The sequence below is a fragment of the Lipotes vexillifer genome, unplaced genomic scaffold (genome assembly GCF_000442215.2).
Source record: "Lipotes vexillifer unplaced genomic scaffold, Lipotes_vexillifer_v1.1 scaffold285, whole genome shotgun sequence".
Lineage (NCBI taxonomy): Eukaryota > Metazoa > Chordata > Mammalia > Artiodactyla > Lipotidae > Lipotes > Lipotes vexillifer.
This window is the reverse complement of record NW_006788807.1, coordinates 597,349-608,653: the sequence shown is the minus strand read 5'-3', so window position 1 is coordinate 608,653 and position 11,305 is coordinate 597,349. Positions and strand designations below refer to the sequence as shown.

The 11,305-nt window shown below is 46.9% G+C and overlaps 1 protein-coding gene across 1 annotated transcript in view; it reads left to right on the top strand.

Annotated features, from left to right (window-relative positions):
* KAT14 (lysine acetyltransferase 14) overlaps positions 1-10,970 on the top strand; it is a 40,351-nt gene extending 29,381 nt beyond the window's left edge. Inside the window, exons 7-10 of the mRNA XM_007461783.1 lie at positions 5,442-5,578; positions 6,483-6,658; positions 8,630-8,820; positions 10,797-10,970. Of these exons, the coding sequence (XP_007461845.1) occupies positions 5,442-5,578; positions 6,483-6,658; positions 8,630-8,820; positions 10,797-10,970 (678 nt within the window). The remainder of the gene's footprint in view (positions 1-5,441; positions 5,579-6,482; positions 6,659-8,629; positions 8,821-10,796) is intronic.
* The last annotated feature ends 335 nt before the right edge of the window (positions 10,971-11,305 follow it).

Here is an 11,305-nt window from a genome sequence, read left to right as displayed (position 1 = left end):
TTCTCTTTCTTGTCTCCCGATCAATATATCCATAGCTATAACTGTCTCTATGATATTTTAGCCATGACTCATGACCTTTGAAATGATGTGATTTTTTATCAGTCAGTACTTTGTGTTTTGTAATTTTTCTCAGCATTTTCTCTTTAACCCAAGAGTTATTTAGTGGTAAATTACTCGTAGTTTTCTTAGATACATGAGAATTTTTACAGTGTCTTTTAGTAATTGATGTAATTTCTAGTCAAATTATATTGCAGTCAAAGAAAATAGTCTATGTGATGTTGAATCTTTTCTATAAAGAAAATTGTATGTTCTATTTTTATTCTTTTTATAGGTCCTAACTTAAGACATGTATTGATTATTCTCTTAATTTTTTAATATTATCATGTGCTCTTCACCCTGCAAACAAAAAAATACCTTTTGCGTGCTCTCCTTTGCCTTTTTTCTTTTGTGCTGCTTGTTTAGGTACCAGTAAATCTCACTAAAGTGTTCACTCAGTCTCACTTCCCATTGCTTCTTCTGGGTTAACTTCTTGCTAGAGTACTTCCTCTGATAGTTCTTTAAAATATGGTCTTTTTGAGGTTAATTTTTTTTTTTTTTTTTTTTTTTTGCTGTACGCGGGCCTCTCACTGTTGCGGCCTCTCCCGTTGCGGAGCACAGGCTCCGGATGCGCAGGCTCAACGGTCATGGCTCACGGGCCTAGCCACTCCGCGGCATGTGGGATCTTCCTAGACCGGGGCACAAACCCATGTCCCCTGCATCGGCAGGCGGACTCTCAACCACTGCGCCACCAGGGAAGCCCTGAGGTTAATTTTTAAACCAGTATGCCTCAGAAGATCTTCACTTCACTCTTGCATTTAAATGCTAACATAGTTGGATATAAAATTGTCATTTTGTTTTTTCTTTTAACGTTTTAGCATTATTACTCCATCATCGTCTTGCTGTGGTGTCGTTCCTGGAGCCACAATGTCAGGCTTACTCTTGTTTCTTTGTAGGTGGCCTCCTTTTTTATTGTCCCATGTCCTGGAAGCTTTCCGAGTTTTCTCTTTGTTTTTGATCTTGACTTGTGTTCATGCGTTTCAAGTGTTTTTTGCTCTCATTTATCTTGCTTGGCACCTCTTCTTTTTCAGTTACACATGTCTGACATGCTTCTTGGCGTTTATCCTCCTTGTTCTGTGAGCTCCTTGGGACTGTGGTTTTGGTTTGGTGTCTCATTAACTTGGGGGAATTCTCAGTTGTTATTGCTTCAGGTGTTTCTTCTGTTCCTTTTTCCTCCTTCTGCTATTTCCATTATACATATATGACACGTTTTGTAGTTTTACCACAGTTTTTGGATATTCTGTTCCGTTCTGTCTTTCTTCCCTTTGCTTTTCAGTTTTGGCAGCTTTTCTGTTGACATGTCTTCAAGCTCAAGAAGTCTTTCCTCAGCCACGTCCGGTCTACCAATGAGCCCATCAAAGCCGTTCTTCATTTCTGCTACAGTGGTTTTAATCTTAACATTTCTTTTTTATTCTTTCTTAGAAATTCCATCTCTGCTTAAATTACCCATCTGTTCTTTCATGTCCTCTACTTTGTTCATTAGAGCCCTTAACATGCTAATCATAGTTATTCCCAGTTCAGTAATTCCAACATCTCTGCCATATATGAGTCTGGTTCTGATGCTTCTGTCTCTTCAAACTGTGTTTTTGCCTTTTAGCTTGCCTTGTAATTTTTTAAATTTTTTTGTTTTTTTTTTTTGCGATACGCGGGCCTCTCACCGCCGCGACCTCTCCCGCTGCGGAGCACAGGCTCCGGACGCGCAGGCCCAGCGGCCATGTCTCACGGGCCCAGCCGCTCCGCGGCACGTGGGATCCTCCCGGACCGGGGCACGAACCCGCGTCCCCTGCATCAGCAGGCGGACTCTCAACCACTGCGCCACCAGGGAAGCCCTTGCCTTGTAATTTTTTGTTGACAGCCAAGGATGGTGTCCTGGGTACAAGGCACTGTGGGAATAGGCCATTAGTGATGTGGTGGGGAGGTGTTCTACAGTCCTCGGATTGGTCCTCGGTCTCTAAGTGAGCGTGTGCCCCTGGGCTGAGACTCCACAAGGGCTTCTCAGTTTTCCTCCCCAGTTAGGTGGGACAGGGTGGCTAGAGGGGGCAGGGGCTGGCTATTCCCTTCCCTCAGGTAGGTTAGGCTCTGGCAGAAGAGTTTTGCCTGAGGGCAGCCTTGTTAAGGAGCACAGATGCCCTGACAGTTCAAAATGAGCTGCTGCCAGTGGCAGCAGGAGGAGATGTTTCTTTGATCTTCACAGTGAGCACCTGGTAGAGCCTCCTAGAGGTAGAACTCATGCAAGTGTGGGGCCTCCCTGGTCTCTGTTCTCTCAGACTTGTCCCCGCTGAGCCTCCAGCAGTTCATCAATTGCAGGTAAGGTTTTCCCTCCCGGCACTGCTTCCCGAGGCTTCTTACTCCAGTAGGTTGTGAACCTCTGTATCCACTTGTCTGTCTCCAGTCTGCGAGGCGGTGGTTTGCCCTGTGACCTTACTTCTCTGATGGGTCGGAGAAGAGTTGTTGATTTTCAGCTTGTGCAGCCTTTTCCTTGTCATGGTGGAGTGAGGACTTCCGAGCTCCTTACGTGCAGGACTGGAACCAGAAGGGAAACTCATGCTTCTTTATTTTGGGAAATTCCTCATCATGCTCTTTAAATACATTCCTCCTTTATTTTTTTTCCTCCCCTTCTGGACTCCTAATATGAATGTTGACGCCATTACTTCTTTATCTTTTCATTTGGTTTTTTGAAGAGACCTATCCTTAACATTGTTTGTTGAGTGCTTACAGGCAGACCTCAGAGGTATTTCGGGTTCAGTTCCAGACCACTTCATTAAAGCAAATATTGCAACAGAGAGGGTCACGTGAATATTTTGGTTTCCCAATGCATGTAAAAGTTATGTTTACAGTATAGTGTAGTCTAACAGGTGTGTAATAGTATTATCTCTAAAAATCCAATATATACCTTAATTAAAAGATCCCGTATTCCGGGGGCTCCCCTGGAGGTGCAGTGGTCAAGAATCCGCCTGCCAATGCAGGGGTCACGGGTTCGAGCCCTGGTGCAGGGCTAAGCCCTTGCGCCACAACTACTGAAGCCCGTGTGCCTAGAGCCCATGCTCTGCAAGAAGAGAAGCCACCGCAATGAGAAGTCTGTACACCACAACAAAGAGTAACCCCTGCTTGCCACAAATAGAGAAAAGCCTTCATGCAGCAATGAAGACCCAGTGCAGCCAAAAATAAAAATAAATAAAAGAAATAAATTTATTCTTTTTTAAAAAAGATACTTTATTCCTAAAAAATACTAACCATCATGTGAGCCTTCAGTGAGTTGTAATCTTTTTGCTGGTGGAGAGTCTTGCCTTGATGTTGATGGCTGTGGACTGATCATAGTGACTGTGGCAGTTTCTTAAAATCAGTCAACAGTGAAGTCTGCCTTACTGATTGACCCTTCCTTTCATGAACAATTTCTCTGTAGCATGAAGTGCTGTTGGATAGCATTTTATCCAGTTAGAACTTCTTTCAAAATTGGAGTCAGTCGTCTTAAACCCTGCAGCTGCTGCTTTGTCAACTAAGTTGCAATATTCTAAGTCCTTTGTTGTCATTTCAACAGTTTTCACAGCACCTTCACCAGGAGTAGATTCTAGAGTAGTGTTCCAGGCAGAAGCTGAGGATGTTTAAACTGGTGTGGAAGCAAGGGAGGGGAAAGGGGTGGGGACTGTGCATCCAGGGCTTTCACAGACCTCACCTTCCCATTTAACCTGATGCTGTTTCATGGGCTCAGGGGCTGCTGTAATCTCTGCTGCGTTACAAACCAGCCCAAAACTTAGTGACTTAAAACAGTAACTATTGGGCTTCCCTGGTGGCACAGTGGTTGGGAGTCCGCCTGCCGATGCAGGGGACACAGGTTCGTGCCCCGGTCCGGGAAGATCCCACATGCCGCGGAGCAGCTGGGCCCGTGAGCCATGGCCGCTGAGCCTGCGCGTCCGGAGCCTGTGCTCCGCAGCGGGAGAGGCCACAGCAGTGAGAGGCCCGCGTACCACGCACACACACAAAACAGTAACTATTTAATTCTTCTTCTGAGTCTGTGGGTTGACTGGCTCAGCTGGGTGTTCTTCATGTGCTGAAGAAAGGGGCACCCTGTGGCTCCACTCAGCTGGGAGCTGGGTCCTCCAGAGCCTGTCTCCGTGTGGCCGCCAGCCCTTCAGTGGTTGCGCCTGGGCACCGTGGCAGCTGGGCTCGAAGAGGGAGGAAGTGGAAGCCGCCGGCTCCCTTATGGCCTGGGCTCAGAAGTCCCAGAATGTTACTTTATGCCATGTTCTGACTGGTCCAGCCTCTCCCAGGCTCGCCAGATTCCAGGGGAGGGGACATTGACTCCGCCTTTCCATGTGGGGAGACACTTGCACCTTCAGGCACAGGAGGAAGCATTGGGCCATATTTGGAAACTGTATACCACAACTTTGAATTTCACTTTGAAATGCAAAGTCCTGGAAGAATTTCAGAGTTGGCCTTTGAAAGTTTTGGTGTCCGGTTTGGGAAAGTAATCAGAGCAAATTATTAAGGAAAGAGTTCTTGCTCTTCTTCCAACAAAGTTATTTTCTATGCTAAGAGCAAGCTGTTTCTACAAAAACAACTCAGGTTTCTAAACTTCATCGAACCCTTGGCAAACCACTTTATAAATGTGCCTTTTAATCTTTCCATCTGAGCTCTTTGCTATAAAACCCTAATTTTCATGTTCTGGTACGACATGACCGAGGGCCCTGGAGCAGCAGTGTCTGGAGAGCAGACGTCTGCAGCCCTTCTGTGGGGACATCCTCTGGAGGAGCAGGACTGCGTCCCCCTTGACCCTCTGGTCGGGCCTCTCCACTCATGCTGCGTTTTAGGGATGATAATCCGCATCAGTCCTACTTTTGTCAGATTTACTTGGTAGAGACATATTGTAATAGATCCACATACAGATGCAGCAGTGATTGACCCCCATGCCCCTGTGATAACAGAGACCACACATGAGACAGGAGGCCTATGTGTGTTACCCCTCCCCTCTGATGCTTGGACTGGTGAACATCTGATGAGTGGATTGACTGTGCCTTTATAGACAACATGAAACCTGGAGAGGCTGTAAATCCAGGGATCAATTCTGCATTTGACCTGTCTAAATCTCTTTTAAAATCTTTACAAAACTTTAAAATTTTAAAAGTTATTTTGCTTTTAAACTATTAAACCGGGATTAGTTTTTCATATCCACTTTTATGTGAAGGTACCTATGAAGTTTGTATTGAACCTTGAGCTTTCCAGTTAAGTCCTGTGGAAAGACTTACTTTCTGACACATAAAAATGTTGAAAGTACTACTTATCTGTGGAAATTAAACCAATCCTTTGAGTAATTTTATTTTTATATAACTAGCATGTCTTTCTCATAGACTGCCTTGCCAACCAGGAAAGGATTTCGGCACCAGACCACGAAGTTTTTGTACCGTTTGGTGGGGTCGGAAGATATGGCTGTGGACCAGAGCATTGTCAGCCCTTACACTTCTCGGATCCTAAAGCCTTACATCAGGTATACAGAGAAGAGCTGTGATGTCGAGTGTGTCGCGGGGAGTAATGTTAGTGGTTTTCAAGCCGTGTTCCCCCATTGGAACGCATAAAGACCAAGACCTGTGAGCCGGCATCAGCAAGGACCGAGTCTGTGCTCTGTCCAGTCTCATCCTTGGCTTGTTTCAACTGTACATTTTTGCAGAAAGGATGGTCCTTTGAATGAAACATAAAAGGCAAGGATAAGTTAACTCTGTTAGATTTCATTATGATTATCATACTCATTGTTTTGTTTTAAATTTCAAAGTTGTATATATATTTAGTCTGTGAAATGAAAAAATGGGATGATGTCTCAGTCGGGCCTGTATGTGGACTGCTGATGAGTCTTCTTGTGTAGGCAGCGCCCTGGACGCCGAGCTGGCTGGAGAGGCCCCAGCGCTGGGCTGTGCGTGATTGATAGTTGTCTCTGCTGACCATGCTTGCTCTGCAGCCCCCAGTCATGTGGTCCACCTGGCACAGCCCCACCCTCCCGGGCAGACGCGGGGAAGCAGCATGCAAGCCTCCTCCAGCTCCTGGTCCCCAGCTGTCCTGGCAGGGTTGGGCCTTCCTCTCCTGGGCTCTGTCCTGTGACCCAGCACTCAGAGCGTTGAATTAGGATGCTGTTTCTGTTTCCCCATTCTGGTCGTCAAGGCTTACCAGCACTAGTAGAGTTCCTGGCAGGTACTGAGGGGTTGGGTCTGACGAATGTTGATAGAATGAATTTTAAATTTCATACGAGAAGTGTATTGTAGCTGTTAAGTCAGCTGCCGTATAAAGTAGTGCAAATTAATTTAAAATTTCAAGCAGATCAAAGAGTTTTGTGAATCAAATGGCTGGGAATAATGGGTATTTTTCTTGACTTCAGTTTGTTTATTTTCTGGGTTCTGGAGGCGTGATTATGAAACAAAGCCACCCAAACTGCAGCTGCTGTCCCAGATTCGTTCCCACCTGCACAGGAGTGACCCTCACTGGACGCCAGAGCCGGACGCACCTCTTGATTACTGCTATGTCCGGCCAAATCACATCCCGACGATAAACTCCATGTGTCAGGAGTTTTTCTGGCCTGGTATGTTCTCCTCTCCCGAACTAGGCAGATCCATTTTCTGTGTCATTCATTTTAGCAGTTTTTAAAATTAGTGTATGTCGTGTGGCCCCCAAAACCTTATATGATTTCATTCAGTTTGTCTCTACTAACATAGAACTATTAAAATATAAACATCTCTGTCTTTCCTAAGGTCAAGAAGAAGCCAACAGTTAAAGTAATAAGCAGTGTTTTTGTTTGTTCTTCTTCCCTGTTTGTCTCTGGTTCCAGAATAAATGATTCACCCTCTTTTGCTTCCACATGTGTCTAGATCCCAGGTAATGTCCATCAGTACCACACAGGCTGGTAGCTTGGGCGTATTTGGACATTTGTGATTTTTGCTTAATAATTCTGTGTGCTTTGTTTATTTAGCTGGTCCTTTTGAGAGTGTTAGCACAGCCAAAAGTTGTTTTTATTTATTTATTTTTATTAATTAATTTATTTCTGGCTGTGCTGGGTCTTCGTTGCCGCATGCGGGCTGCTCTTTGTTGTGGTGTGCGGCCTTCTCATTTCAGTGGCTTCTCCTGTTGCAGAGCACAGGCTTTAGGTGCGTGGGCTTCAGTAGTTGTGGCTCACGGGCTGTAGAGTGCAGGCTCAGTAGTTGTGGCACACGGGCTCAGCGGCATGTGGGATCTTCGCAGACCAGGGCTCGAACCCGTGTCCCCTGCATTGGCAGGCAGATTGATTGATTGATGATTTATTTATTTATTTTTGCGGTACGCGGGCCTCTCACTGTTGTGGCCTCTCCCGTTGCGGAGCACAGGTCCCGGACGCGCAGGCTCAGCGGCGATGGCTCACGGGCCCAGCCACTCCGCAGCATGTGGGATCCTCCTGGACCGGAGCACGAACCCGTGTCCCCTGCATCGGCAGGTGGACTCTCAACCACTGCGCCACCAGAGAAGTCCCAAAAGTTGTTTTTAAAAAGCCAAATACCCCTTGGGCTTCCCTGGTGGCGCAGTGGTTGAGAGCCTGCCTGTCGATGCAGGGGATACAGGTTCGTGCCCTGGTCCGGGAAGATCCCACATGCTGCGGAGCGGCTGGGCCCGTGAGCCATGGCCGCTGAGCCTGCGCGTCCGGGACCTGTGCTCCGCAACGGGAGAGGCCACAACAGGAGAGACCCGCATACCACCAGAAAAAAAGAAAAAAGCCAGATACCCCAACCACAGACTTTGAAAATAAGAATAAATCCAACGTGGTTCGTGATTTTATCAGCCTTAACATATTGTCTCTGAAGCCATTGATCAAAGGAACACAGTTTCATTGCTAAATATAAACACGCTCTTTGTGGATCTGTTTTACTGCACTGCTTTGGAATGTAAAGGAAATAATATGTGTCTTCTAGAAGCTGGATGAGATTTTGTCAGGATGTCACAGTGCAAGTGGTGGGGGCTGGGATGGGGCTGAAAGGAGCATTCTGCGAGTGTCTGCTACTTCCTGCCCCTACACTGGGTGCCTTCCAAACGTTAAACATGGATTTATGTTATATTTTACTCCTTTATTGTAAAATGTGGCATTTGTACTAAAGAGCTTGTCAGTTGTCTGTGTACGGGTGGTCTCGGGATCTTTCCTCAGCCCCCTGGGGTCTGGGTATCTCTCATCTTACCCAAGGCAGATACCGAGGCACAGCGCTTAGGGATGCGCCAGCTGGCACTTGCGGCCCCGGAGGCCGAGTGCAATGCTAGGTGCGTCCAGTTCTGAGCTTGTGTGCTCTCTCCTACCCACCCTGTCCTGCTTCTCTTCTTTTAACATATGTACGTAGACCAGGCGATGCTAATTTTGATATTTTCTAAAATTCACTTTTTTATTTTTATGATCTGAATGTGTGGTGTCTATGGTAATGTCTCTGTCTCCAGTTTGGGTGTTTTAGCACGCAGATGCAGCTGAAAGCACAGACTGAGTGGCCTGTTGCTCACTAGCCCCCGAGCCTGGGCTGACCCTGCTGGCCTCTCTCCGTAGGCGTTGACCTCTCCGAGTGCCTGCAGTACCCGGACTTCAGCGTCGTTGTCCTCTATAAGAAAGTCATCGTTGCCTTTGGCTTCATGGTCCCCGATGTGAAGTACAACGAAGCGTACATCTCATTTCTGTTTGTCCATCCTGAGTGGAGGAGGGCAGGGATCGCGACTTTCATGATTTATCATCTGATTCAGGTATGTTGTCTCTGCTCACTGTCTGCCCACCTGCCTCTGGGCTTCCTTGAAAGGCTTGGAGGAGGAGGCGGCCAGCGCGAGGCGACACCAGTGAAGAGGAGCCGGTCTGTGTCGCTCACGAGGTTATTAACACCCAGAGAGACGCCTTCACCCTCTAAAAGAGGGTCACTCCTCAGACCCAGGTTTCAAAGAAATCAGTTTGTGACCATGTGTAGTAAATGAAATGAGGAAAGTACCACAAGTGGGAGCCTAAAGCGCTTGTATCGTCCGTATCGTAACTGCTGCTGCTCTTGGAATCACCACCGCGGTGACTCTGAGAAGTGGAAGTGAGAAGTGACTTTTAGTTCTTAAGTATTTTTAAACATTTTAGCCAGACTATCAATCAGTGGGATGTGCATTCTGTTAATGCTGCTTGTTTTTAATTTTACTGGTGCTGTGAACCTTCTCAGTAATTCATTCTTTGATATATCTGTATCACCTTTGAGGAAAATAGACCATATATTTATATACTAACACCAGAAAAACATGCAAGGATTTTTTTTCCCCCCAGAATTCATCTGGTAGCTTATTTAGAAACCATTGGGTGTGGAGCATTGTGTATCACGTGGGCAAGATTCTTTTTAAATAGAAGATGGAGATGATTCAGTGTTGTTTTTTTTTCCCAGTTTTTAATGAAAGTTGCTCAGTAATTCCCAGATGTTGGTGAGAACCTTGAGAACCCTCCGTCGAGGAATTGCGTTGCCCTCTCCTCTCTTGGCAGTTAGTGTGAGGCTGTCTCCATTATCCCCGCCACACCCTGCCCTCACCACCCCTGTGCGCAGGGCCGACCTCCCCCTGTCCACCCTCTCCTGGCAGGATGGCCACGGGCTCCTGCCTCCTCCTTCACCAGCAAGGGCCAGTGGATAGGGCAGGGGTGATGTTCTGGTGGCACACTCGATCCTTACTGAGCCTCCCTGGCTGGGAGGAGGAGTGCCCGTCTTTGTATGTGGGTGCCTGGCCCCCGGCCAGACCATAAACCCCGGCCCAGGCACAGTACCACCCAGACGGTCAGCTGTGCTCAGCGATGGCGCTGCTGGGACTGTGCCAACTTGCAGCGTAAAGAGGACTATTGTCCTTGGTGTGCTTGTAGTTCTTTCTTGTCCTAAAAATGCCTTTGGATGCAGAATGTGAGGGAAGCAGGGAAGAGAAGGTATCTGTCTGCCTTTGACCTGGGATTGTAAAATCTCAGGAGCTCATCAAGTCCAGGATCTCAGTGCCTCCTCATTAAAGAGCAAGTTCTGAGTTTATGTGACTTTCAGGGTACTTTCTTCTGTGTAGCTAATTAAAGAATCTAAGAACTTGCCTAGACTTGACGGAGCAAGCATCACTCTCTTCCCCTAGGATTAGGCCCATGCTAAATGCAGAAACCTCAGTTCTGAGAAGTTTGGGAGTGATGAGAGAGTGTCTTTGGGATTCAGAATGTCTGTATAAGGTATTCAAGTTATATAATTAAACAGAAGTCTTAATATTTCATATCTGGCTACATAATTTAACATTTCTACAAGGTCTAGGCAGGGAATTTTTACGATTCCCTTGCAGGATGACGTCTAGTTTTTAAAAGCAGAATGTCTCGTCTTGTCCTCTGTTTCTTCAAGATTGTTGTGATGTTGGTATTGATATGCTTGATGTATTTAAATGCAACTGAATATAAAACAATTGACAGTGAAATATCCCTGTTGGCTCTTTGCTCCAAAGAGAAAAAGAACACACCCAGCTTACCGTCTGTTTCCTTGGTCTTGAACGTTTCGGCGCAGTGTTTTGGTGGCGGCAGAGAAGGGTCAGGTTTCCTGCTGTTGCTGGTGCTGCAGTGTCTCAGCTTCAGACCCCAGTGTCTCTGGTTTCTGTAACTGACTGCCTACACTTAAAAGTTACTTCACCCACTCATTTCCCCTCCGGCTTTTTCATTTTCACCTTCTGTTTTTCCACTCTTTCGGCAGACCTGCATGGGCAAGGACGTAACCCTTCACGTCTCAGCGAGCAACCCTGCTATGCTGCTCTACCAGAAGTTTGGATTCAAGACTGAAGAATATGTTTTAGATTTTTACGATAAATATTACCCCTTGGAGAGCGCAGAGTGTAAACATGCGTTCTTCCTGCGGCTGCGACGCTGATGTGAGTGCACCCCTTCACAGAGGGCACACATGCTCGCGGAGAAGGGCCGTCAGTAGACCCCCAGCAGCAGGTGCTCGCTTCACCGCGGGTCCTGATCTCACCTGACCTGAGAGCGGCGTGGGCAGTGGTGTCAGTAGTGGGCGCCCCTTCGGCTGAGTCACTGTCCAGCCCTTTCTGGACAGGCCTTTGCCCACACCTTGGACTCCACGGTCAACTAAGACTGGCAGGTGCGCTGTCCTTTGCCCGACAGCCTGTTGAGCCAGGAAGGTCCAAACTGATGTTCTTGGGGAGAGATATTCTGTCCCGTTTAAAGTGTGAGAAATGTGATCACGGT